This window comes from Festucalex cinctus, chromosome 8 (assembly GCF_051991245.1).
Source record: "Festucalex cinctus isolate MCC-2025b chromosome 8, RoL_Fcin_1.0, whole genome shotgun sequence".
Taxonomy (NCBI): domain Eukaryota; kingdom Metazoa; phylum Chordata; class Actinopteri; order Syngnathiformes; family Syngnathidae; genus Festucalex; species Festucalex cinctus.
Window position 1 is genome coordinate 20,400,260 of NC_135418.1, and position 27,865 is coordinate 20,428,124.

Genomic DNA, 27,865 nt, shown 5'->3' on the forward strand with positions numbered 1-27,865 from the left:
ATTAGAAGTGCGTTTGAACTTCTGCCATTTAACGCCCCTCTGGTGTTTATAAAGATGCCACCGACCCTCAACTAGAAGTCCCACACACACAAACATCGTCGGTGATTGACAGCAAACCAAAGCGTCTTGTTAGTGTGAACATGAATAGCTGTTTTTATTCTCAAGAACCAATTCAATTGAGTGACTTGTTTGAGCAAACCGTCCTATGGGCGAGCTGTGTTATTTTAAACAAGCCAGTTGCACTACGAGGCCAGTTGTCATCTAAATCAAGCAGCAGCCTTCAAAGTATCAAGTAAGACCACACCTCCTCACCACTTAAGCTCCCGTCTTTTCACACACTAATCCTAAGAGAGCCACCAGAAGATGGACATCTAACCCGAGGCCATCTCCAAAGACACACTTGTTTAAACATTAAAGATACTTTACTTATTTAGCCATTTTTGGAAGTCAAACATGAATATTTTGCCTATAATAAATTTTATATTTTCATTATTTTTAATGTACAATTAGTACCTTTAAAAACACATTTTGCAACTTGCTGTCGACTGAAAATGACATCACAAGGGCTCAGGTAACCAATCACAGCTCAGCTTGTGAATGTCACATGACCAAACCTAGTAAACAGGTGAGCTGTGATTGGTTACATGAGCCCTTGTGATGTCATTTTCAGTCGACAGCAAGTTGCAAAAATGTGTTTTTAAAGGTACTAATTGTATGTGAAAAAATAATGAAAGTATCAAAAATAATCAAATTAATGAAAAAATATTAACTTTTGCTATAATGGGCTAAATAAGTGAAGTATCCCTTTAGGATATTCATTAAAAAAATAATAATAATCATAGCCCAAACATGGATTGTCATTGTCATTTTCAAAAGAAAATATTAAAAAGAAAATCTGGGGGGAAAAAACCCCCCCCAAAAAAACAATAAATAAATAAATAAATAAATAAATATTGTATCTATTGTTATTTTTATTGTTTTTTTTTTAAAGGGTAACTGAATGTTTTTGAATTAAAAACTTCAAAGCCAATCAATTCGGACTGGAGTGTTGCTCGCCGCTCACCTTGGTTAGTTATCTTTAACGCAGTTGCTCCTTGACAAATAAAGAAACTGTCAGACAAAGATCAAAAGGCCATAAAAACACAATAAGCCTCTTGGGCATGTGGCTTTGACTTGAGCATCAACACTGCCCTGGTGCTATATTTAAGTTTTGCCCTAATAAGACGCAAGATTTCAGAGTGGGTATCGTGTGGCGCATATTTACTGAAGACGGAAGCTCAGTATATCTTGTGGGTAACCCCTTTAGAATTTCTTCTTCTTTTTCACTGCTGTAAGTTGATCCGCTTTCCAATGGCAGCAGTCCCTCGTGTGTCTCTACAGCGTTTTCAATTGTGCTGGCTGAGAGCCACATTCCTGGCAAAAACCCTCGGCTTACTGAGACCATCTTTGACAGGGTCGCCTATACCTAGGGCACGCTGAAAGAAACAAACTGCACTCGCAAAATGTAACCTATAATACTCATCTTCAAGAAAGTACAACTGGAATGCGCCACTCCGTTAGGTATATTTAGGGATTGTCTCTGTCCGCCTTGCGCGTTCCATAAGAGGAAGAAACGAGAATAGCTACTGGCACTGTCGTGAGAATGAATCCCTTGGCCATCCTCCCTTTCTTCAAAGCTCAATGGCACTGGTTCATTTTTAATAATTTCTGACTTGTATGGACTCCGAAACAGTATATGGGTGATATTTTGTAGCGCCTCCAAAACATGCCAAGGGACCACTGCTGCGCCAGGGAGGATTAAACAGAGCTATCAGTCACACCTTTGGTCTGTCTGCACCTGCTCACTTAGCTTTAAGCAGAATCTACACACAGTCCATATTCATGTAGAGTTGCAGATGCAGCAGTTTTCACCAGCAATATGCTAAAGTTACACCATTTACATGCATTGTGTATTCCAATTCAAAAATGAACATTTTTTTTTTTAACTTAAAATCATTGCCCCCTCACAAATGCAAGCAATTTTTTAAGCAAGACATATCATTAATTATAGCGTATGAAACATAATTACATATTGCAACTACTTGAACCAAAGCGCTGTCATGGATCCAACAAGGAAGATATATAAATATTCCATATGGCAGCAAGATGTAAGAAGTACTTCTCAAGTAGCATGCCAAGCAACATGACCAAATAGAGCAAGGTACATGTGATGGCATGCTAGCCTACCGTATAAAAGGCAGCGTGAGAATCCATCCATGACAGACGTCCATCGAAGGTAGGTTGCTCAAAAAGATAAGCTACAGCTTAAGTCATTATGCTACAAGAGGCTGGTACAACCTCCGGTTAACATTTATGTCCAGAAAATAATTCTGATAAGTGGAGAAGAATAAATATGAGTTTAAGATAAAAGATTTTGAATAAATGATTTGAAAAATTACACTTGACTGAGTATTATGAAGGCAAACTGTATATTGTGAAAAGGCTCTGTGAGCCTCACTATACTTGTATTTTTTTTTTCCCCACAGTCTGCTCTGAAGCCTCTTGGAATTTCTTCATACGTGGTGGTGTCCTCAAAGGTAAATTAGCTATACATTTGGAGGATAAGGTTACAAAATATTCTACTTACTAATCAGTGTTAATTTTGACAACACATTTTTATTTAGTTTTAGTTATATGTAGCCTTTTGACTAAAATTAATTAAACTTTTAGTCATAATTTAGTCAACTGATTGTATTTTAAGTTTTAATCCAATTTTAGTTGACGAAAATAAAGGGCAATTTTATTTGACTAAATTGACAGTTTAGTCCATATTTTCTGACTGTAGTTTAGCACGCAATTAAATTAAATTCAGTAATTGTTTCAATGAAACATGTTGAACTGACAATAATATAACATAGTATGCACCTAAAAAAAAAAAAAAAAAAAAAAAAAGAATTGCTTGAGATTAATCTTACAGCTACGCTGAGTGGTTCTTTTCTCCCAATGGCGTTTCATTCCTCTGATTGGATTGTGTAAATTTTCGTCACTGTTTTGTTTTTATTTCGTTTTAATCATTGACGAAATTGTCAGTCAATTTTAGTTATTGTTAACATCCCAATGAATGGCTTCTATTTTAGTTTTTGTTTAATTTTCGTCTGAAAAAACATTTCCCTGAGGAAAATTTTTCGCTGATGAAATTATCATTGTTACTAATACTATGCTGCGAAATACTAAATGTTTCACGACATAAATTGCTGTTTAGTAGTATGTTTAGCCAGGTCAAAATCCCAGTGTTACTTTAATACTTTAATCCTTGTTAAACATCTGACCTATCTAACTACTTTGTTGGCAGAAATGAATGACTATGTTGTTTTGTTATATTTGCTTGTAGTAAAAGGTCATCATGGGCGAACCAGAAATGGAATGTTTTGGCCCGGCGTCCGTTTACCTCCGGAAGCCAGAACGTGAGCGTATTGAAGCTCAGAACACCCCCTTTGATGCCAAAACAGCCTACTTTGTGACTGAGGCCAGCGAGATGTACCTCAAGGGCAAATTGGTGAAGAAAGAGGGTGGCAAAGCTACGGTGGAGACGCTCAATGGGAAGGTGAGAGTAAAAGAAAAGCAAACACTTTGAAGTAAGATAAGGAATAGAATAGAACTCCATAACTGTGGCACTTGTGTCTCTTTGGCAGAGTCTCACTGTAAAGGAGGATGAAATCTTCCCCATGAATCCACCCAAGTTCGACAAGATTGAGGACATGGCCATGATGACCCACCTCAGCGAGCCTTCTGTGTTGTATAACCTCAAAGAGCGCTATGCAGCATGGATGATCTACGTGAGTTCCGCTCAAAAGAGACAATGGATGCAAAGTGTTTCATGACTTTGGTATTCACCTTTTTGAACATCTCACATGGTTTTCCAGACCTACTCCGGGCTGTTCTGTGTCACTGTGAACCCCTACAAGTGGCTCCCAGTGTACGACGCAGTTGTTGTATCAGGATACAGAGGCAAAAAGAGGATTGAGGCTCCACCCCACATCTTCTCCATCTCTGACAATGCCTATCAGTTCATGCTCCAAGGTACTTTGGAATAAAAGCTTCTTTTGGATGGTTTAGTGATACAATGTTTATTTTAAAAGACGGCTTTAAGCTCCGACCACGACCATGTCTTGGGCAGTTAATGCACATTTAACACAGACAATTTATATCTAACTGCACTTCACAACAGTAAGAGCATAATTACATTGAGTCCCACAGAAGCAACTATACAAACTGTTGTCAACCTTTTTGATATCTTACAGATAAGGAAAACCAGTCCATCCTGATTACGTAAGTGTACACAGTTTATTTTTATGACAACTATTAAACTCGTCATTCTTAATGAAATGCCTTGGAATCCATTTTGTAACCCAGTGGAGAATCCGGTGCAGGGAAGACTGTGAACACCAAACGTGTCATCCAGTACTTTGCGACAATCGCAGTTGCTGGAGGAAAGAAGCAAGAGCAATCTGCAAGTAAAATGCAGGTGAAGAGTGATTCCCTATGAAACTTGACACTTGCAATCCAAAGCAGCCGTAGAATGTTTTGTTGGTGACTGACAACTGTGATTCCTTCTCTAGGGTTCACTGGAAGATCAAATTATTGCAGCTAACCCCTTGCTGGAAGCCTACGGTAATGCCAAGACTGTGAGGAATGACAACTCATCACGATTTGTAAGTGGTTTTACTTTATATGAAACAAATTATTAAATCACAATAGCATTGATCATATCTGACTTAAGAAAATGCGAATTGGTTTCTGCATAGGGTAAATTCATCAGGATTCATTTTGGCACCACCGGCAAGCTGGCTTCAGCTGATATTGAAACATGTAAGTTAATGAAAACTCCCTCTGCAGAATCAAGGTCATGTGCTGGAGGGAATAATGTTCTTTTTCTACATAAATCTATACAGATCTGCTGGAGAAGTCTCGTGTGACTTTCCAACTGTCAGCTGAGAGGAGTTACCATATCTTCTATCAGCTCATGACTGGCCACAAACCCGACCTTATTGGTGTGGATTAGTGGATAATATTGATACTTTACTTCCATTGAGTCTCTTCCTGCATACACCTATATACTAACATACATGCTTTTTATTACAGAGGGACTCCTGATCACCACAAACCCATATGACTTCCCAATGGTCAGTCAAGGTGAAATCACTGTCAAGAGTATAGATGACATTGAAGAATTCGTCGCAACTGATGTAAGTGAATTGTTGCATTGAGTTTGCAATTCACACATCGGCAGTATGTTGTGGGTAATGTAAAACTCTATTGGATCGCGTCAAAATGTTGTACGTGATTTCTTTGCAGACTGCCATTGACATCCTGGGATTCACCGCAGATGAAAAGGCGGCAATGTACAAGCTGACTGGCGCTGTCATGCATCATGGCAACATGAAGTTTAAGCAAAAGCAGAGAGAGGAGCAGGCTGAGCCTGATGGCACAGAGGGTAGGAAATAGAAGCCATTTAACATTCAGTCATGTATAGTTTTCGACAATACATTTCTAACGACTATTGCATTTGACTTTCAGTGGCCGATAAAATCGCCTACCTCATGGGTCTGAACTCTGCTGACTTGCTCAAAGCTCTGTGCTATCCCAGAGTGAAGGTCGGAAATGAATATGTGACTAAGGGCCAGACTGTGCCACAGGTTCACAATTCCGTCTCAGCCCTTAGCAAGTCAGTCTATGAGAAAATGTTCTTGTGGATGGTGGTCAGAATCAACGAGATGCTGGACACCAAGCAGCCCAGAAGCTTCTTCATCGGTGTCTTGGACATTGCTGGTTTTGAGATCTTTGATGTAAGTAGGCATGCAGCTTAATACATCCAGAGTTGAGTCCATATTCAGTTTATTTTAAAATTGTTGTTGATGTTTTCTTAACGTAACAGTACAACAGCTTGGAGCAGCTTTGCATCAACTTCACCAATGAGAAACTGCAACAGTTTTTCAACCACCACATGTTCGTCCTGGAGCAAGAGGAGTACAAGAAAGAAGGAATCGAATGGGAGTTCATTGACTTCGGCATGGACTTGGCTGCCTGCATTGAGCTTATCGAGAAGGTATACAAGAAAAAACTCTTTTCCTAAATAAATGTGTTTGGACAATAGTAAAAGATGAAATGTCATTGCAGCCAATGGGCATCTTCTCCATCCTTGAAGAGGAGTGCATGTTCCCCAAGGCTTCTGATCAAACCTTTAAGAACAAGATGTACGACCAGCATCTTGGCAAAAGTGCCCCCTTCCAGAAGCCAAAGCCTGCCAAAGGCAAAGCTGAGGCCCACTTTGCTCTTGTTCACTATGCTGGCACTGTTGACTACAATGTCACTGGCTGGCTGGACAAGAACAAGGACCCCCTGAACGACACCGTTGTTCAGCTTTACCAGAAGTCCTCTGTGAAGCTTTTGGCTCACCTCTACGCCGCACACGCCGGAACTGAAGGTAAATTCTTGTCACCAAACTGGTAGACTTGGATGGATTTTTGAAAAAAAGCTGCAATACAAACGTACATGTAATGTTCACATCACAGCCGAGTCTGGTGGCAAAAAGGGCAAGAAGAAGGGTGGCTCTTTCCAGACTGTCTCAGCTCTCTTCAGAGTAAGCGTCACTCCTAAAACATTATGTGTATCAGATACTATGGCTTCCACTACTTATGCATCAAACTTATCTTTTCACATTTCAGGAGAATTTGGGCAAACTGATGACCAACTTGAGAAGCACTCACCCTCATTTCGTGCGTTGTTTGATTCCTAATGAATCCAAGACTCCAGGTAGAGTACAGTATCTGCGACATTAGGATTACATTAGGACTGCCGTACAATGACCAAACTTTATTGAATTTAAATCATTTTTCAAGGTTTGATGGAGAACTTCCTGGTCATCCATCAGCTGAGGTGTAATGGTGTGCTGGAGGGTATCAGAATTTGCAGAAAGGGATTCCCCAGCAGAATCCTCTATGGTGACTTCAAGCAGAGGTAGCGATTAATACCAGATGGATCACGTGAACAATCCATTACTAGGAATAACCATCTATTTCCCTCAAATCAGATACAAAGTGTTGAATGCCAGTGTGATCCCTGAGGGACAATTCATCGACAACAAAAAGGCTTCAGAGAAACTCTTGGGCTCCATTGATGTTGACCAGACTCAGTACAAATTTGGACACACAAAGGTAATTTCTTAATCTGCAACGAACGTGAACCTGTTGACACAATACTGCAACACATCCTTGCCACTCTCTCTCAGGTGTTCTTCAAAGCCGGTCTGCTGGGTACCCTTGAGGAGATGCGAGATGAAAAACTTGCCATCCTGGTGACCATGACACAGGCTCTCTGCAGAGGTTACGTCATGAGGAAGGAGTTTGTTAAGATGATGGAGAGGAGGTACAAGATGTTGAGATTATTCACGGCCTCGAACAGTAAATTACATTATATCCATTATAACTGTTGATTTGTGTTTGCTTACTGTTCTCAGAGAGGCCATCTACTCCATCCAGTACAACATCCGTTCATTCACCAATGTCAAACACTGGCCATGGATGAAGCTGTACTTCAAGATTAAGCCTCTGCTGAAGAGTGCCGAAGCTGAAAAGGAGATGGCCACCATGAAAGAGGACTTTGAAAAGACCAAGGAGGACCTTGCAAAGGCCTTGGCCAAGAAGAAGGAACTGGAGGAGAAGATGGTTTCTCTCCTGCAGGAGAAGAATGACCTGCAGCTGCAGATTCAGTCTGTATGTTAAACAGGAAGTTATTTAGGAATGTATTTACTTCGGAATGAATTATTTGTTACAACTGTATATCATTGTGACTCCAGGATGGTGAAACCCTTTCTGATGCAGAGGAAAGGTGTGAGGGGCTCATCAAAGCCAAAATCCAACTTGAGGCCAAAGTCAAAGAGGCCTCTGAGAGGCTGGAGGATGAGGAAGAGGTGAACGCTGAGCTCACCGCCAAGAAGAGGAAACTTGAGGATGAGTGCTCTGAGTTGAAGAAAGACATCGATGACTTGGAGCTTACCCTGGCTAAAGTTGAGAAGGAGAAGCATGCCACCGAGAACAAGGTTTGCAATCTTTTGCACTTTCCAATCCATTCACAACTCTTGTACCCATTTAAACTAACATTAATTAAATTGTGCAGGTCAAAAACTTGACTGAGGAGATGGCCACTCTCGATGAGTCCATTGCCAAGTTGTCCAAAGAGAAGAAAGCCCTCCAAGAGGCCCATCAGCAGACCCTGGATGATCTTCAGGCAGAGGAAGACAAAGTCAACACTCTGACAAAGGCCAAGACCAAGCTGGAGCAGCAAGTGGATGATGTAAGTCATGGAAGATAACCCTAACCCTACTCACCAAACATAATAAATAATGAAATGCCTGACTGAAAACAGCTTGAAGGATCCCTGGAGCAAGAAAAGAAGCTCCGTATGGATCTTGAGCGATCCAAGAGGAAGCTGGAAGGAGATCTGAAGCTGGCCCATGAGACCATCATGGATCTGGAAAATGACAAGCAGCAGTCTGATGAGAAAATCAAGAAGTAAGGGAATGCTTACTCTCAGAGTTAAATGAATTTATAATAAGGAATAAGAAATGCAGGTCTTTGTTGTGTACAAATAATATGTTAATGAACTACAATGTTTGTCATAAGTCAATTGACTCACTTCTCAGTGGCTGTTAAACTCTTAGATTGTGATTATGAAAATGCACTTCAAATCTCCAATTACTTTTACACTTTACCTAATTCAGTTGTATTGTTACACAGGAAGGACTTTGAATCAAGCCAGCTTCTTAGCAAGATTGAGGATGAACAATCCCTCAGTGTTCAGCATCAGAAGAAGATCAAGGAACTTCAGGTTGGTTAAAAAGATGGTAAACTCACCATCGTATTGGCAACCCAGATGTCACCACATTATTATTTTGTGATTGCAAATGACAGGCCCGTATTGAGGAGCTCGAGGAGGAGATTGAGGCCGAGCGTGCCGCTCGCGCCAAGGTGGAGAAGCAGAGGTCCGATCTCTCCAGGGAACTTGAGGAGATCAGCGAGCGACTTGAAGAGGCTGGCGGAGCCACCGCTGTTCAAATCGAGATGAACAAGAAGCGTGAGTCCGAGTTCCAGAAGCTGCGTCGCGACCTGGAAGAGTCCACCCTGCAGCACGAGGCCACCGCCGCCGCTCTCCGCAAGAAGCAGGCTGACAGCGTGGCTGAGCTGGGCGAGCAGATCGACAACCTGCAGCGGGTCAAACAGAAGCTGGAGAAGGAGAAGAGCGAATACAAGATGGAGATTGACGACCTCAGCAGCAACATGGAGAATATCTCCAAATCCAAGGTTGGTTCATGGCAGCCCGATCAACATACAACCAACACATGGACTCCTCAATTTACAACGTTTGCTGTCAAATCTTATTCTAGACTAATCTGGAGAAGATGTGCCGTTCCCTTGAGGACCAACTGAGCGAGCTGAAATCCAAAAATGATGAACATGTGAGACAGCTCAATGACGTTGGTGTCCACAGGGCAAGACTGCAAACAGAACATGGTGAGAGACAACTACAGTATCTACATCTTTGCGAACATTTGCTTCGGGGATGTCAGATATTGATGACAACACAATGTTTTCTCGCAGGTGAAATCAGCCGCCAGCTGGAGGAGAAAGAGGCTCTCATCTCTCAGCTGACAAGGAGCAAGCAGGCTCACATCCAGCAGATTGAAGAGCTCAAGAGGCACGTTGAAGAGGAAGTTAAGGTACGTGATCACTTTGAAGGTTTAGTTGCGTGAAACAGCACTTTCTGAATTTTCTAACATTTGACAACAACAAAAATGTCTCACTTTTAACAGTCCAAGAACGCTCTGGCCCACGCTGTTCAGTCCTCCCGTCACGACTGTGACCTGCTCCGTGAGCAGTATGAGGAGGAACTGGAGGCCAAGGCCGAGCTCCAGAGGGCATTGTCCAAGGCCAACAGTGAGGTGGCTCAGTGGAGAACCAAATATGAGACTGATGCTATTCAGCGTACTGAGGAGCTTGAGGAGGCCAAGTAAGACATGAGAACCACACCATCGGTCACACAAATAATGCTTCATTATTACAGCATTTACATAAAACACTTTCTACAGGAAAAAGCTTGCTCAGCGTCTCCAGGATGCAGAGGAGTCCATTGAGGCAGTGAATGCCAAATGTGCCTCTCTGGAAAAGACCAAACAGAGACTTCACTGTGAAGTGGAGGATTTGATGATTGATGTGGAGAGAGCCAACGCTCTGGCTGCTAACCTCGACAAGAAGCAGAGGAACTTTGACAAGGTCTGTTTAGATGATGCCTAGTGCAGTCTAAACAAATTATTAATCAACGCATATTTTAAAATGTGTTCAGGTTCTTGCTGAGTGGAAGCAGAAGTTTGAAGAGAGCCAGGCAGAGCTGGAGGGAGCTCAGAAGGAGGCCCGCTCTCTCAGCACTGAGATGTTCAAGATGAAGAATTCATATGAAGAGGCTTTGGACCATCTGGAGACCCTGAAGAGGGAGAACAAAAATCTTCAACGTGAGCCAAAAGAAAATCTCCTGAATCATTACACTTTTTTGAGCTTTATAAAGCTGCTAATATTTTGAAGAGTGTGCACACCCAAACTTTACACATAGTCACAGTAATAAGAATACAACAGTGAAAACATTTTGCAGTGTGCTTTGAAGTGTGACAGACTTTGAGTTACTCCTTTTCAACAGCCACAGAGAATACTTGAAATTAATAATTTAACCACTATCACAATGCAGCGCAGACATTTTAACAGGAATCTCAACTTCAATCAAGAAATAAAAGTCCCCATTTATAATGCTTTATTACAGAGGAGATCTCCGACCTAACGGAACAAATTGGCCAGACTGGAAAGACCATTCATGAACTGGAGAAAAGCAAAAAGATTGTGGAAACGGAGAAGTCTGAACTGCAGTCCTCTCTTGAAGAGGCCGAGGTATAATTAAAGAAATTGAAAAGATTTTTTTTTAAAAAATGCAGGAACAACCGCAAAAACTTGCTTTGTTTGACTGTTTTTGTCAAGGCAACTCTTGAGCATGAGGAATCCAAGATCCTCCGCATTCAGCTTGAGCTGACCCAGGTCAAGGGTGAGATTGACAGGAAGCTTGCAGAGAAGGACGAGGAGATGGAGCAGATCAAGAGGAACAGTCAGCGCGTGATCGAGTCCATGCAGACCACTTTGGATGCTGAGGTCAGGAGCAGGAATGATGCCCTGAGACTGAAGAAGAAGATGGAGGGAGACCTGAACGAGATGGAGATTCAGCTTAGCCATGCCAACCGCCAGGCGGCCGAGGCCCAGAAGCAACTGAGGAACGTTCAGGGACAACTCAAGGTACATACTTTTTCCTTTTTATTCAGGGCTAAAGATGGAAATCTTCATGTTCAACCAAGACTGAACCTGCTCCTCTAACATTCATTTAGGATGCTCAACTGCACCTTGACGACGCAATCAGAGGTCAGGAGGAAATGAGAGAGCAGGTTGCCATGGTGGAGCGCAGGAACAACCTGATGCTGGCTGAGATCGAGGAGCTGAGAGCTTCTCTGGAACAGACCGAGAGAAGCCGCAAAGTGGCTGAAGCTGAGCTGGTTGATGCCAGTGAGCGCGTCACACTTCTGCACTCTCAGGTAAACGCGCAATAAATAAGAGCCAGCATTGATGTATAAAATAGCTGGAACCCAAATCTTACGCAATTCAAACTCTTCTTTCAGAACACCAGCCTGATCAACACCAAGAAGAAGCTGGAAGCTGACCTTGTCCAGGTCCAGGGTGAAGTGGAGGATGCCGTGCAGGAATCCAGAAATGCTGACGAAAAGGCCAAGAAGGCCATCACTGATGTGAGTTTTAATGCACACTGTCATTCACTTCATCAGTAAAAGCTATTGTTGACCTACGGCTGTTGCGCCGTAGGCCGCCATGATGGCAGAGGAGCTGAAGAAGGAGCAGGACACCAGCTCTCATTTGGAGAGGATGAAGAAGAACCTGGAGGTGACCGTCAAAGACCTGCAGCACCGCCTGGATGAGGCTGAGAGCCTGGCCATGAAAGGTGGCAAGAAGCAGCTCCAGAAACTGGAGGCTAGGGTAAGTTCAAAACATTTTCTTGTCGTTATTCAGAGATAGTTGTGGTTTGACAAAATTGAACATCTTCCACCGAAAGGTTCGCGAGTTGGAGAGTGAGGTTGATGCCGAGCAAAGGCGTGGTGCTGAGGCTGTCAAGGGTGTACGCAAATATGAGAGAAGAGTTAAGGAGCTGACCTACCAGGTAGGTTGAAACATCATCAATTCATATGCAAATGTCACTAGTCTAACCACTGGTGGCAAAATAGTGGTTTAAAATGAACATTTCCAATTACAATAGACTGAGGAGGACAAGAAGAACGTCCACAGACTCCAGGATCTGGTGGACAAACTCCAGCTGAAGGTCAAGGTCTACAAGAGGCAGTCAGAGGAGGCTGTAAGTATCCCCGATGATGCTCTTATCGTATTCTCTTACGAATCATCCAGCAATGTTATAACCTAAATGTGGCCTCTGGTACAGGAGGAGCAGGCCAACTCTCACCTGACCAGGTACAGGAAGGCTCAGCATGAGATGGAGGAGGCTCAGGAGAGAGCCGACATTGCTGAGTCCCAGGTCAACAAGCTGAGGGCCAAGAGCCGTGAAATGGTTAAGGTAATAACAAATGGTCTTGTCAAAGTAAAACTCTCGAACCTGAGTCCATCTCAAAATCTAACCAGCGTTTTTTTTTTGTTTCTCAACACCATTATCATTACAGAGCAAGGAAGCCGAAGAGTAAGCAGGGAATCAACGTGACGCAGCAAGAGTCATATAATATGCTTACCTTGCTGCCACTTCATCTTATCATTACATGATGAACATGTTGTGACTCTGTCAATAAAAGATGGATATCTTGCAATAGCCTCAGTGTCATGCTCCTTCTTTTTGCTTCCTTATACAAGTTCCAGTAATGAGAGGAATCAAACATTGCAACTTAAGACACCATCAAGTACCCAAATATTTGCCCACTTTATTCTTATTCTCTCACAAATTTAAAAATGTACTCTTGTGGAGTACAAATACAAAGTCACTGTGGTTCCACAATTACGCATTGAAGCAACAAAAGGTTATAAATAAACATTGAACCATAAGGGGTACATTAATGTGCAATGTGAATTGTAAAAAGGTCACTTTCAATGTAATCACGTTACTCTCCCTCCTAGTTTCCCTGACCTTGAACCCAAACAGCTCAACAAAATAGATGCAGGAGTAACTTTCATATGAATCTCGACCTAAGAGAAAAGTTGGACCATTCACCAACACCCACAAACAATAACAGCCAAATAGAAGTGGGCTTGGTATTTAGAAGCAGATGTGGAAGTAACTCGCAATATGTGCAAGTCAGCAAGTCCCAAATTACTGTAGTGAAAATCAAGCAGGTCAACTTGTGTCGTCTTTAATTTTCAAGCAACTCGAATCCAATTTTCAAGCTCAAACCCTTGCTCAGTCATATACTCGTATATTTGCATCTAGCCACGTCCCACTGCATCTATACTAGCATGACATGAAGCTTCCTTCATGTTTGAATAGCTAGTGCTTTGCTTGTTGACGTTAACGCAGCTAACATGTCAGTTTTATAGTGACATATGAAGTTAAATAGTTTAGTTGTGGTTCTCTTTGAGTTGCAAGAAACTAACATAAAAGTTACATTCTCTTTTCCACGATTTTTATGAAAAAGAAAATCCGTAAGTCAAAATTTTAAATCCATTTTTAAGCCTGCCAAGTGGATAGCCATGATTGATTATGTAAGCAATGAGCTGTTTCACTTCAGTGAGCTTACTTGCTTCCTCCATTCAGAATGAGCAAATTAATTGCTCATGCGCATCAGCAATATGAAAAAGACATCATTAGCATTGTGTGATACTTCCTGTTTACATGAAAAGTGAGATTTATTTTTTACGGCAACCTTTTAGATTTGTTTTGACTATGTATTTTTTTTTTTTTAAACGTATTTCGCACAAAAAGTCAACAACGCCTATAGAACTGAACTTCAAAAATTAATACGGCCACAAAGTCAAACAAGATTACAAATCAAACTAAATAGTGTAGTTCAAATAACTTAGCAAACTTAGCACAACCATTTAATAATTTTTCATGCGTTTCAAATGCTGACATAGACTAAAAAAAAATCACACGTTAAATTGTGATAATCAAATAACCAGATATGCTTATCTGAACTGATAGTGAAGCAGATGTATGTAGCATATTAATGGCCAACCATTTAATAAGGGGATATCAATTTACCTAAATATGTTTTGGTAAAACAGTCAGCCAGACCATGCAAATTCAAGCTAGCCCCCCCCCCCCTTTTTTTTCTCTCTGCTAATGAGCTAACATGCCACAAGATGGAGCAAAACCTTAAACCTTATTTTATGTTATGCTTTGGTGCCATCTTGGGGGGGGAAGCAAATGCCCAAAAGCTACTATGAGTAGTGTTTTGGTGCCATCTTGTGGCATCTATAGACAATTACACAATCTGTAGAGTACAGACCTTTTTTTTTTTTTTTTTTTTTTTTTTTTTAATTAATGACTGATATTTGCGAGAAAATTAAAACAAAAGATGATTCCTCAAGCCTCGTGTTTTCGTCCGTACAGCTCATGGCCTGCACATATATGAACTAATCCGTGAATGCAGAATGTAATTTGGAATGAATCTCCTGGTTTACTATTCATGCGCCATTTATACATTTATTTTTATACACTTTATGGGCAAGTGAGCTGAAGTGAGTATAGCTGGGTATAAGGAATGGTCGCCTGCAATATATGCGACAATTTTGACAATATGAGTGTTCGGGGAACCTACCAATGTCTGATTTTGGAAAGTAGTTGGTGTACCCGGAGAGCAGTGACAGATAGAGCAAACTCCACTTAGTATTGCAGGGCACGGATTGGAACCCAGAATCCTCAAAACTTCGAGGCGGGCGTGCATGGTGCGCTGAGCGTTGTCATCTGCTCCATATGATTCTGCCGGAAAAATAAATGAAAGCGTTATCTTTTCAGTTCACAAGAGGTCAGCATTGCATCGCAGGCAGGGTTTTGCTCTCACCTACATGTATAAATATCCCACATGCCACATGGAGAAGACTGCTTTGCTGTTTTTTTTTTTTAAATAAAATTATTTATTTGAGGATACAGTAATTACAAAACTCAATTAATGCTGGATCGGGTGTGACGACTTTTTTTATTTATTTTTTTGGTGGTGGTGAGGTGGCGGGGGTGGGGGGTGTAAACCATCGCAGAGCTGGATGCGCATTATGCTCGCTGCCAAAGGGAATTGGTGCAGTGTAAACAAACCGACTGCGGTACAAACTAGTGACATAATGAGCACTGGATTTTAAAAATAGTAAAGGATTTTTGTTGTAAAAATGTCACAATAATCCGTCAAATGGACCTCGCAGCTGACGGCTCGTTAACCACCACTTGAGCCCCACGATGACCGACAAGGAGGAGGCGGAGGACGCCACCAGAAGCGCGCCCTCGCGGCTCGGCCGTCCGCCCGACGAGCGCCTCCCCGGCCCGAAGACCAGTGTGTGCTCCCGCTCATACTTCGTGGTGGTGATGGTGTTCTTCCACGTCTACATCATCAATGTGATCGCCCTCCTCTTGTACGTGCACTACAGCAGCGGACAAGAGGACGCCAGGCCGGGTCCTCCTCGCGATGCTCCGAGCAGCGACAAGCAGAACCCACAGCCGCCGCGTCAGCCATCGAAGGCACCGCTGCCGCGTGATATTTTTCTCCCACGCATCGAGGGCATCCGAGTGAGTACTCGGCGTTGTGGAGCAATGATGCGTCACGAGTATATTTACCACACCATTATTCTGAACCATAACTAATAATCACCTCCATTTATCTGGCAGGTGGGACATGTTCAGAAGGTGACATTAGTGCCTGGCAAAGTCCACGAAATGAGAACTTTGAGTCTGAAACCTCTGCTCTTTGGTAAGCAATTTCAAGAGCTGTATGAACAAAGTCTGTCTTCAGAAACACAATACTCGCTAACATTTCTATCATGTATTTATTCAATTCAACATCTTATTGCTGTATAGGTTTGCAGGGGTGTAGAACTACCAGTACTACTACATTAATTTTGTTTTGTTTACTTAATTTCCTAAATTTAATGAGCCACATACAACACCCACTTGACATTTGAAAATTCTCATGCCCCCCCAAAAAATAAATAAATATATTTAAAAACAATGACATGAAAGTGTTGCCTTCATAAAAATAAAGCTTCCGACGCACATCTGACCCAATTCAGGCTTAATGCTCCCAGGATGAAGTGCAGATGACATAAGTGCATCGGTGCATAGGAACAGAAGGAGCAATGCATGAGCAAATTGCCAAGTGGGTCAGTTGTCCTGGAGCAAAGACGGTCCAGTGCATCTTTAGTTAGATAATTTTGTACAGCGGAACCTTGAAAATTGAACTACCCGGAAGTGGTAAAATTTGAAATTTAAATTAAATATCCTAATATATTGCTTCAAAAGTCAAACAATGCATGTGTTTTGGGGGGAAAAAAACTGTTCCTGGAGGGGGAAGATGTCATGACTAGGGTCATGCAAAGGTTATGCTTATACTGTCATGACTAGGGCCATGCAAGTGTTATGCTTCATGTTATGACTAGGGTCATGCAAGGGTTATGTTCGGGTCACGACCGTGAGGTCAAGTGTCTGTTTTGAACTGATGTAATCAACATATAGTTCCAACTGGTAAGACGCTATGTGATGTCAGAAACTATGTAATGTCAAGAATCTCTCCTTATCTGGTCAACAGCCAATCAGATAATTCCATGTCAGTCCTGTTACCCACATGTCTAGCCATATCCAATCAGATCGATTCACTGTCTTTATAAGCCTGTCTGAGAAGTGTGTTTTTGTCGGATTATTACTTCTGTTATTTCTGTTACCTCTGTCCCCCTGTGCACCTCCACAGGCCAAGTGCTTCACGTCTCTTGATGTTATGTGAATAAAGAGTTAAAGTCTTATTTGTGTCTGCACTTTGGGATCCAACCCCAGAACATAACAAAAGAAATCAGAGCTTAATAATTCATAGATGCACCCAAGGTTAACTTAAAATGTAGCTTCATTTGTATGTGTTATTGTACAGAGATCCCTGGGTTCTTGTCAGAGGACGAGTGTCGGATTGTGATGCAGCTGGCACAGCTAAAGGGTCTGATGGAAAGTCAGTTGATGGTGCAGGACGGCCAGGAAGAGCTGGCCAAAGAGCTTAACCTCAGCCCAGAGGAGATCTTCAACCTTCTCGATATCAACCGGGACGGACAGCTGCAGCTCCATGAGGTGTATGTCACTGTGTGGATCGTGAATGCGACAAACAACTACAGAGTGTCTTCGTGCAGGCTTGACAAAACTCATCCCGTCTTTTGGCTTTGACAGATACTGACTCATTCCCGAGTGAGGGACGGTATTTGGCTTACGCCAGAGAACTTGCAAGAGATCTACGCCGGGCTCAAGGCAGACAAAGATGGGAATGGTAAGAAGTCACTCAGTAAATTTGATTTGTTTATCATGAGTAATTAAACACAAATGCGGCTGGAAGTGATGTATTATAAAATAAACTTTTAAAAAGGTAGAATAATGTCATATTAGTGGATTACAAACCAGCCACAGTAGTTACTAAAAAAAAAAAAAGTCTATGTCCTTTGGTAAAAAAAAAAATACTATTCATCAAAAGTTAAAGAGAAGTAAAAAAAAATAAAAAAAAATCTTAATATGTTCTATGAAGCCCCACTAGTCTAAATACAGTATTCTGGTTAATGCATTAGTAGGAATTTTTTTTTAGAGAAGGCCAAATTAAGTTCACCTGTAAATATTTGAGTGCATTTTAGACCCCTGTACCAAATACGGGTTTCAAATGAGGTGTCTATTTCATGTGATGAAGGTTTGCTGAATTTAGAAGAGTTCAGGCTGCTGAGTGCTGACGCCTTCCAGCGCTTTCTGCTGCAACGGGGAGTTAAAAGAAGCCAGCTGGTGAGGAACAGTAGGCACACTTGGCTATATCAGGGAAAAGGAGCCCATCAGGTCCTTCAAGATATTAAGACGAGGTGAGGAATGAAATGTTGTATGACCTCCTTTTCTGTTGCGATTCTATTGCAATGGGGATTTTGTCACATCCATTCACACCTAACCTAAGACTTCCAAGTTTATAAATAAATGAAATGTTAATAATCTCCAAGGGTGACTCGCCTCACGCGTCTGCCAACCACACTGGTGGACCTAAGTGAGCCGCTGCAGGTGGTGCGCTATGAGGAGGGCGGGCACTACCATGCCCATCACGACAGCGGGCCCTTCTACCCAGAAACCGCCTGTACCCACACGCGCCTAGCGGCCAACGCCTCCACCCCTTTCGAGACGTCCTGCAGGTAGGCGAGGCCGCTGGACTCGTGTTGTCAAAAGTGTGCTATTTGTATTGCGTTGCAACAACAGGATTGCTGGTTTGTATGTGCTCAAACGTGTGTTTGAACCATCCACGTGTGTGTTATTTTAAAACCCGTGTGTCGCACACTCAGGTACATCACTGTTCTCTTCTACCTGAACTCTGTTGACGGGGGCGGGGAGACCGCATTCCCTGTGGCCGACAACAGGACCTTTGATGAAGTGGTGCGTAATGTTTGTAGGTCTGCAAAGAGTGACTTAATGTAGAGTGTATGTCTTTCATATCAGTGTTAGCTTGCTTGTTTATCAAGTGAATGTACTGTATGTGGCGGGTGATTCAGGAAAAGTGTCACTAAGGCAAAGAATTCTGAATTCTTTCCCTGATGGCCACTCATAGCTAAGCATATATATATTTTTTTTTAAGTCCCTCATTCAGAATGATGTCGATCTCATGGACACCAGGAGGAATTGCGACAAGAGTAACCTAAGGGTGAAACCTACCAAAGGGAAAGCCGTTTTCTGGTACAACTACCTTTCTGACGGAAGAGGTAAAGTACTCCTTACTGCCTTTGCCGCACGTTCTAAGTTCAGCTATAAAACATAAATGTGCTCAACAGTCCGTGCCACAACATTCTGTATTATGACGTTATAGTTTTTGCAAACTGTGGGAAAACACTCCTTTGTGATTGATTTTAAACATAATTGCACTGGCTTATTTGAGTTAAATCAGTAATTCTCCTTTTAAAAATATAATAATTCTCAATTTTTATACGCTCAGAGAAATATTAATTTACAATATGATCATTATTAAGGTTGTAATTTGCAATAGAGCAGTCCTGCACCGATTATCGGTGCCGATATTTGGCCTTTTTATGAATCTGAAGGCCGATAAGGCTAGTATCTCACTGAGCAGTGAATTCTTGCAAACCTAGAGAAATTCAGGGCTTTCGTCAGGATTTGTAAGAAGTTCACAGACAGTTTTTGCTTCTCACAAAACACTTTTGAACATATTCAGACTATTTTTATTGTTTGCGAAGATCTTTTGAAACCTTTTATGAACCCAACGAATACCCCAAATTAGCTCAGTGAGATACAGGAAACTTTTCATTCATGGATTTATTTCAATTTCCACTTTATAAAAAAAATAAAAAATAAAATAAAATAAAATAAAAAAACAACAACAACAACAATAATGCTGACTCTGGTACCTTCCTATACTTTCTAGTTTTAAAAATAAAATAATAAAATGAAAAAATTATGCTGAAATTTTGGAAAACTTTATCTTGAGTAGAAATGTACTTGCTGATTTTAATTTGGAGTAACACATGCTCATGACTTTGGACGCTCCCTGCAATTTTTGTTAAAAGTTTTAAACAAAGCCGTCAATTTTTTGTACGTTTAAAATTAAAAGAATTTTGACGCTATTTTCTCTTTTACTGAAAATGACTATCAGCTTGAAATATCGTTATCAGTCTCCTTGACTGCTAAACTAATAACCAGTATTTTTATCAGCCTTGAAAAAAACTTATCGGTCTATCACGATCCAGCAAATACTGACACATTTCTCATGTTTTGGTTGCATTTTCAGTGAGTTTACGTGAGAAGAGAAAAGGATTATTTTATGTGCCCCCCCAAAAAATCACAAACGTGATATATTTTTCCCCCCTGTAGGATGGGTTGGAGAGCAGGATGAATATGCTCTGCACGGAGGCTGCGTGGTCACCCACGGCACTAAGTGGGTCGCCAATAAATGGATCAATATCGATCCAGATTACCAGCGTCAGGCTCGCTACGAGCAGCTGGTGTCCCATCAGGCAGAGGATGAGGATGACGAAGATCTGATATTGAATTCCAATATCCATCAAGAATTGTAGCTCAGAATCCAGCCCCTCCCCCCCCCCCCCTCTGTCCTGCACACGACACGTTTGTTGACCGCAAGATGCATTCAGGGAATGAGGTCACAGTGGTTTTATGCAACTTCTACGGCACTTTTGTCCAATTTTGCTTGATAATGTTATCCTGTTATTTATTGAATTGACTGTGTATAGGTAGTTAGACTTCCCGTTTTAGGAATGTTGCACTAAAGAGTCATCCAAAGGAGCTGCAAGATCCCTTTGCATGAAATAGCTACCATGTTTTGCTGTTGCTATAAAATTGCACTTGACTGAGATTGCTAATGAAAACATTTTAGTATAACTTATTTCTGCCATGACCAAAAAAATATACACTCAGTGTGACGCATGTTGCCTTGTATTTGTTCCTTGAATCCTTTATTTTTGATTGTAATGCACAAGGTATTGTTCAGATCTTCTATTTTAGTCATTGTTTTTTTTTTTTTTAATAAACTGCTCTAAATATTTCCCATGTGTAATAAAATCTAATAAATGTGTTTCTATGTTTTACTGCAGCACCATTATCACATGCAACCATTCGACGTAACATTGACGCTCCCAGTGTTAATCAACCACTAGAGTGAGTGAGTGAGTCACGTATTGAGTGCCAGGGCTGAATCAGTCACAGTGTATGACAACAATGACATCATTTACATCGACCTAAATGTTGCCTCCTATGGGGAGCAAAAGATGAAGAGAAAAAAAGTGAATCAGTAATAATCATAAGGGAGTCATGACCCAAAAAAAATAAAAAAATAAAAAAATAAAAAAAATTAAATAAAAAGATAAATAAAAATGCTCACCCACTCGGGATTTCTCCAACAACTTGAATGGAGTAGTTTCTATTTAAGTGACCACAGTTTGATATCAGAGTTGCTGCCATAATCTGCACACACAGATAATATTTTGATATTAACACTCTGCAAAAAATGTCAGATTACAGAATTTTTAAGCACTCAATTAAACCCAGTGAATCATATTCTGAATAATGAGTTAATTATTAGTCGAAAGACTTGTTTTTTGCTGCCAAGTGCACAAATGCAGAGGCCCTTATTTCTACCGCTGACTCCGCATGTCTTCACTGCACGATCAGCGCCAGCCTAAAACGCTGATGTGCCAACATGAACACTCCCGGAAAGTTTGTCCTCGTGTCAACTGACTGTGATGAGCTCCACGGGGATGGGAACTGGCAGCCTTGGGCTCAAGAAGGGGTTGAGCTCCTTTGCCGCAATCTGCAACACCAGAGAGACGAGACTCGCGACGAGAGTGGGGAGATGCGTCTGCGGCAGCAAGAGGCAAATGTCCTTTAGGGTCTGATTATTAAAAAGAAAGAGAGCAAGAGAGCAAACATGAAAACAAACATCAGAAATTCTATATAAACTCCTTGTAAAATATACTTAGAATTATCTGAGTGCATCAACCTTTCCTAGGATTTTCAAGTAAATATCACTCTCCAGTCTGCAGTGTATACAGGGGAAGCAAAACTAGAATACTTAAGTACCTCTTACTTACATACACCAGTGACAACAGACCATTAAACCGTGCTGGTGACACCCCAAAGATGGATTTCAGTTGTGCCACCACATCATGGAGTGCAGCAGCTGTTGTGCATGCCCGAACCAGAGGTTCAGACAAGTATGTACCCACAAGGCCGAATTTGACCACACCCAGCAAAACCTGAGTACAAGAACACATTAGATGTACAGTATATATGCATAAAAGGTAAAATTGTCCATTCTGTTATTCCTACCTGAATAAGTCCGCACAGAAGAGTGGTAGCAGCCGCCACCTGCACCCTGTACGAGTTCCGAGCAGCTACGTCCACTTCTGCTGTGACATTGGTCCCATTCAGTTTCAGGAAATCAACATCTGGAGCAAGTCTTTCAGTGACACTTCCCACCATTATGCTAAGAACAGCAAATGTACCTGTACACCCAAAAGGTTCCATTTCGAACAATACCGACCACTATAGCATGTTACGCTTTTCTCCTCACCTATTGAAATATGACGTGACGTTCCAAAAAAGAAGCAAATTAATGTTGGATAGAGAGACGTGTAGAGGCCAAATACAGGAGGAAGCCAGGCCAATAATGCATACGCCATACCTGAGGTCAAATATGTGCTTTTATAGCATTCAAATGAAGAATACAGAATGTCTGTATCTAAAATGCATAAACACGAAGTCATATCCAACCTTGTGGCAGGTGCATTATCCCAACACTAATGCCAAAGATGAGATCTGACATGCCGTCGTCCCAGACTGAATATTTGGGCAGCCAATATAACACAGGAAAAGTGCTCAAAACACCATGCTTGAGTTTGGGGACTGTGCACCTGCAATTGAAATGTTATTTAAGTGTCTGTGCATATTTGATAAACACATTACAATGGATTGAATAGCACATTTAAAAAAAAGAAATTCATAAAATTTTCTTACCTGATGGAATCTTTAAACCGGTTAATTACAGATGGTTGAGTGTCAGCATATGGTTTTCTCTGTGCTAACTCTTCAAGACGCTGCTCATCCAGTACTTCCCTTTCAATTCTGTATTTACTAAATGTGTATCTTGAGTCCATTTGGCCTTAAATGCATGAAGCTGTCTTATTGGCAACACAATACTATTAGGCTACACCAAAACTGTCAGATCCTGATCCTGTGCTTCATCTTTATCTGTACATGCAGATCAGGTTGCCTCATAGTTAACTGGCCAGGATGTTGTGGAAAAAACAGTAATTGGTAGGCTTGTTTTCATGTGATTATGTTTGTAAAGGAGAAAATATTAACTTATGGGAAGTATTAATGGTTGTTTGCAACTTTTTATCCACCTCATTTTCCATTCAGAAGCAAAAGTGAGGCTAATGACCCGTGTAATGTAATCTTCAGGTTTAGATGGTAAACTATTTGTAGAGAGTCAATGTCCAACAATAAGCGCCCATGTTTTAATCTGCAACCAGGTCGGTATTGCAAATGAGAATACTTGGATAAATAAAAGTTAAATCAATAAATAATTATCAAAAGGCAACTTTACTTTATTTGCTTCTAAAAGTTAAAAAAAAGAAAAACATTGTATAAGGTCTGTTTTTGTTCACTTGTGTGCATACAATGTACTGGGCCTTTAATAAAGTGCAACCATGAAATTTGAGTCCGAGCTATGAACTTTTCATTGCAGTGATCATTCCTGAGCAGAGTGCATGTGACTGAGGCAAACAAACTCCCAAATTTGAGCAAATGATTCGAAACAGTATTAAATATATGTTAAATTTTAATTAGAATATACCGGTACATGAATTACGACTTTAAAACGGTAATCTAAGCTGACCAAGCAAAGTATAACCTTCAAAAGACATAGGCCACCAAAACACTGTCTATTTTGGGGTGAGTGGCTCAGAGGCTGAGGGCAGGGGAGGGGGTACATATCTTTGCCTCTTGCAGTGACTCAGACCCTCTTTTGAATGATAGCAATAACACGCTGTCCGATAAAAAGGGACAAGATACTCTTCTGAAATGGCCGGCAGCAAGGGAAGCTGATGAATTTGGTAAGGTTTTATTTCCTGTTACATGCTAACTGATCAGTCCAGGAAGTGGATGTGCATGTTATCTAGTCCAATTAAAAATCTCATGATCTGCCAACTGAAATCTTTGCGAGTATTGTCACTGTAATAACTAATAACAACTGAAGTATTCCCAAAACTGACGCCTGGTTGATTCTGATATTTCCACTCGCTATCTGTTTCAGTGAAAGCCCTACTCACTAGACACCGTCATTTACACTTCAACCTTGAAGCAAAAATGGAATTCACAGCAAAACATGGACTGGTTCTGCTTGAGCAGTTAAGGAAGATGAGAGAGACTGAGCACCTGACGGATGTGGTGCTGATTGCTGAGGGCGTAAGCTTTCCCTGCCACCGCCTCGTCCTGTCTGCCTTCAGCCCCTATTTCCGTGTTATGTTTACATGCGGCCTCCGTGAGTGCAGCAATAGAGAAATTTTCCTGCGAGACACCCCCGCAGACAGCTTAGCTCTCCTCCTGAACTACATGTACAGCTCGGACCTTCCCCTCACCAACACCAACGTGCAAGGAATCTCGATTGCAGCTTTTCTCCTGCAGATGGACGATGTCTTCACCCAATGCCGGCAGCACATGACCGAGAACATGGATGCCTCCAACTGCCTCGGTGTGTTTTACTTTGCCCGAGATCTTGGCGCGGAGGAGCTCGCCGATAGCGCTCAGCGCTTTCTGAGGCAGCATTTTGTCCAGGTGTGCCAGAATGAAGAAGTTTTAGACCTCGAGGCCCATCAACTAGCGAAGTTGATCACTTCGGACGATCTCAATATTTCAAGAGAAGAAACCATTCTAGACGTGGTTCTGCGCTGGGTCAACCACAGCTTTGTGGCGGAAGGAGAAGTACGTAGCCAGCACCTCCCTGAGCTCCTCAGGAAAGTTCGCCTGCCTTTGATCAACCCAGACTATTTAAAAGAGACAATGAAGAGGAACGCAGCCTTGCTGGCTGACACCGAATGTCTGGAGATAATGAGACAAGCTTTGGAGGTTGTAGAAATGCATCCCTCTGCTGTACCACGCAAGCTAAAGCTGCGGTACGGGATGGAAACCACAGATCTGCTGCTCTGTGTTGGGAATGACGGAAGTGGGATTAGGTCGAGATATGGCAACTACAGCGAACGCAGCTTTTGCTACGCCCCCGCGACAGGCCGAACTTACTATATCACTTCCCCTCGATATGGAGATGCTCTAGGGTATGTATGCGCAGGGGTTGTGACTGAAGACAATAACATCATAGTATCAGGAGAGGCCGGTGCACGCAGGATGTCCCGACAAAAGGGAATGGATGTAGAGCTCTACAGGTGAGAAGGATAATCTTGTAATATGATGACTGAGCAACGATGCCTGGCACTTATTATCATTCGGTTTGCCAGGTACAAAGTCGAAGCCCAAGGCAGTTGGGAACGCCTGACATCAGCAGAGTACCGAGATTCTTATGGGCTCGGCTCCTTGGGTGATACCTTGTACCTGATTGGTGGGCTGATGAAGCTGAAGAACCAGCTTCTCATCACTAACTGTGTGGAGCGTTGGTCTCTCCAGGGAGGACGTTGGCGCAGTGCGGCACCTCTACCGATGCCACTGGCTTATCACAGCGTGGTCAGGCTGAAGGATCGACTGTATGTCATTGGTGGTAAGACTCCCCAGGTAAAAAAAATAAAAAAATAAAAAAATAAAAAAATAAAAAAATAAAAAAATAAAAAAATAAAAAAATAAAAAAATAAAAAATAAATGTTTTTTTTAAGATGCGAGCGCATCGAATCAAACCAAATCTAATCGTTCCACTTTGAAATATATTGAGATACAGATCTAATCGTATTTTAGTGGGGAAATATATATTAGAAGGAAATGGCACAGTTCATTCATTCTAAGTAAATTTTGCAAGGAGAGATTTAAACTAAATTTTACTAGTTTATTTAAAAAATTAAAAAATTAACACAAGGGTTGAGGAATGAACTCACAACCTTCAGCTTGGGAGACTGCTGCTCTACCACCTGAGATATGTCACCTGTTGGCTTATATCCAAAAGGAGATGACAAGTTCATTCAAATGTTTGTAAAATGACAACAACAACAAAAGCTGTAGAGTAGATTTTACTCTGTATTTAGTTTCACTCAACACGGAATAAAATGTACAATTTAAAAACAGTTTGGTCAAAAATAACCCAATTATGGGTAAAAAGGGAGCGATCCTCTACTTGGGTCAATTTGACCCAACTTTGAATCAAGAAATGGGTCTTTCAGTGTAAAACAACTCATAAATATTGGTCAGATAATTTACTTGGGTAAAAAAATAAATAAATGGTCATTTTGTATAAAACAACCCAGAAATTAATTGGGTCAAATTGACACATAAAGTGGATCGGTCCATTTATTTATTTTTTTAATCCATTATTGGGTTACTTTTGACCAACTCTTTTTAGAGTGTACATCACAATAGTATTTTTAAACAAATATGAGATTTTGTATTAGGTCTCAGAATTTCCTAAACGTGCCTGTTCTGCTTTGTCATTCCATCTCTGCCCTCCTCTTGGACCAAGGACTCATACCGAATGGATGATGAGCCAGACCGTCTCAGCAACCGCCTTCTTGAGTATGACCCAAACATCAATAAGTGGACAGAGCTGGGTCCAATGAAGTATTCAAAATACAGATGTAGTGCTGTCGTGCTCAACGGGGAAATTTTTGTAATGGGTAAGAATTATGAGAGGAAAGAGAAGTGGCACAAACAAAGTAACGCTTGATTCCGAAATGTGTGATGTTGCTTCTGTAGGAGGCATTGGCTGTGAAGGTGTGGACCGAGGGCAGTCTCGGCGCTGTCTTGATGCTGTGGAGATCTACAACTCAGATGGGGATTATTGGAGGGATGGACCTTCTCTACCATGCGCTCAACTGTCACTGCGCACGAATGCCTCGAATGCTGGTGTGGTGGGAGGAAAGATTTACGTGTGCGGGTACTACAAAGGAGCAGGTGAGATTCTTGGTGTGTCAGAATGGTTGATGTCACAAAAGATATTTCAAACCTTAACTATTAACCGTCACTCTGGGCCAGACGATCAACCAATTTGCATACAAAGACAACAAGTCAAAGGAGATATCTTCGAAGAGGAAAACTTGTAATTCGGGTTTGAAATATTTCTTTTGTACACCAGTCCTGGAAATTTTCTTAAACACGACATATACCAAAAGGGTTCACAATGTCTTAACGTGACAGATATTTTTCTGTTTTGAAACTCTCAGATCGTCATGATGATATAACAAAAGACATCTTGGAACTAGACGTCTGGGAGAACCGATGGACGGTTGTTGCTCGGCGCGCTTTGATGCACGACAACTATGACGTTTGCGTAGTGGCAAGTCTGAATCCAAGGGGACTAATATCTCCACCTGCAGACCTATTGCAGTAAAAACAAGTAGATGAAAGGCAGCGTGGATTTTGTGAATGAATTGAATCAGTAACGACTTATGCTACGTCTTCAAAATTGTACTTAGTTGGAAATTATACACTAATGCACGAGATTTATGCATACTTTCTGTAGCATGGCGGATATGCTGCATTGAAAATGTTGTCAAAGCTATTTAGGTGAAAATCTTCAAGAAAAATCTTTATGAGGAAAAACAAATGTTTCATATGATTGAAATGAATGTTATGCTTTTGTTCCCTTTTAACCCTTCTTCCACTTTCCACTGCTTAACCTGATAGGGGATCTTATTCCTGGAGAGTTTACGCGATTCCTAATCTTTTTGTCAAACATTTATCAAAGTAGTATAGAAAGAAATATTTGCACAAATACAGTATTTTTGTAATAAACATGCACCTTATCTACATCACCAATCGAACGTATGTGCCATTATTGTTTCTTGCATACTCAAGAAGGTCAACAAAGTCTAATAAAACAGATCTGCAATGAATCCTCATATAGAAGTGTTATTGG

The 27,865-nt window shown here is 41.3% G+C and overlaps 5 protein-coding genes across 7 annotated transcripts in view; 3 read left to right on the top strand and 2 right to left on the bottom strand.

The window, feature by feature from the left end:
- The window catches only part of LOC144023459 (myosin heavy chain, fast skeletal muscle-like), a 32,125-nt gene extending 17,142 nt beyond the window's left edge, over positions 1–14,983 (bottom strand). Inside the window, exon 1 of the mRNA XM_077528958.1 lies at positions 14,891–14,983. The gene's annotated coding sequence lies outside the window, so the exon portion shown is untranslated. The remainder of the gene's footprint in view (positions 1–14,890) is intronic.
- Positions 1,196–12,948, top strand: LOC144023460 (myosin heavy chain, fast skeletal muscle-like). The gene is made up of 40 exons (XM_077528959.1): positions 1,196–1,289; positions 2,526–2,576; positions 3,371–3,583; positions 3,672–3,815; positions 3,903–4,059; positions 4,281–4,308; positions 4,393–4,504; positions 4,599–4,691; positions 4,785–4,848; positions 4,932–5,030; positions 5,122–5,225; positions 5,335–5,473; positions 5,557–5,825; positions 5,915–6,085; positions 6,157–6,463; positions 6,552–6,619; positions 6,705–6,792; positions 6,879–6,996; positions 7,070–7,193; positions 7,268–7,404; positions 7,496–7,751; positions 7,835–8,077; positions 8,155–8,331; positions 8,404–8,549; positions 8,775–8,865; positions 8,949–9,338; positions 9,422–9,548; positions 9,636–9,754; positions 9,848–10,044; positions 10,124–10,307; positions 10,378–10,543; positions 10,846–10,970; positions 11,058–11,366; positions 11,456–11,659; positions 11,744–11,869; positions 11,943–12,113; positions 12,190–12,294; positions 12,391–12,486; positions 12,571–12,702; positions 12,806–12,948. Exons 3-40 carry the CDS (start codon positions 3,383–3,385, stop codon positions 12,824–12,826), a joined length of 5,808 nt encoding a protein of 1,935 aa, XP_077385085.1. The 5' UTR covers positions 1,196–1,289; positions 2,526–2,576; positions 3,371–3,382; the 3' UTR covers positions 12,827–12,948.
- A 316-nt stretch (positions 14,984–15,299) lies between the features above and the next one.
- Positions 15,300–20,869, top strand: p4htmb (prolyl 4-hydroxylase, transmembrane b). The gene is made up of 9 exons (XM_077528961.1): positions 15,300–15,846; positions 15,946–16,027; positions 17,195–17,385; positions 17,482–17,578; positions 17,987–18,149; positions 18,282–18,467; positions 18,615–18,705; positions 18,905–19,028; positions 20,152–20,869. The coding sequence occupies exons 1-9, from the start codon at positions 15,520–15,522 to the stop codon at positions 20,352–20,354; spliced, it is 1,464 nt and encodes a 487-aa protein (XP_077385087.1). The 5' UTR covers positions 15,300–15,519; the 3' UTR covers positions 20,355–20,869.
- On the bottom strand, positions 20,847–22,781 carry slc26a6l1 (solute carrier family 26 member 6, like 1). Of its 3 annotated transcripts, none has more exons than XM_077528964.1 (7): positions 22,567–22,781; positions 22,367–22,477; positions 22,123–22,298; positions 21,885–22,049; positions 21,533–21,652; positions 21,176–21,258; positions 20,847–21,046 (listed from the first exon to the last, which is right to left on the bottom strand). In XM_077528964.1, the coding sequence occupies exons 1-7, from the start codon at positions 22,616–22,618 to the stop codon at positions 21,019–21,021; spliced, it is 735 nt and encodes a 244-aa protein (XP_077385090.1). In that variant the 5' UTR covers positions 22,619–22,781; the 3' UTR covers positions 20,847–21,018. The 3 variants fall into 3 exon arrangements, with proteins under 3 accessions (XP_077385090.1, XP_077385088.1, XP_077385091.1); XM_077528962.1 differs by having other exon boundaries at positions 21,533–21,685; XM_077528965.1 differs by having other exon boundaries at positions 21,533–21,685; positions 22,123–22,199; positions 22,367–22,625.
- A 1,015-nt stretch (positions 22,782–23,796) lies between these two features.
- Positions 23,797–27,751, top strand: kbtbd12 (kelch repeat and BTB (POZ) domain containing 12). The gene is made up of 6 exons (XM_077528960.1): positions 23,797–23,909; positions 24,110–25,235; positions 25,308–25,578; positions 26,471–26,624; positions 26,704–26,901; positions 27,171–27,751. Exons 2-6 carry the CDS (start codon positions 24,163–24,165, stop codon positions 27,335–27,337), a joined length of 1,863 nt encoding a protein of 620 aa, XP_077385086.1. The 5' UTR covers positions 23,797–23,909; positions 24,110–24,162; the 3' UTR covers positions 27,338–27,751.
- Positions 27,752–27,865: the final 114 nt, after the last annotated feature.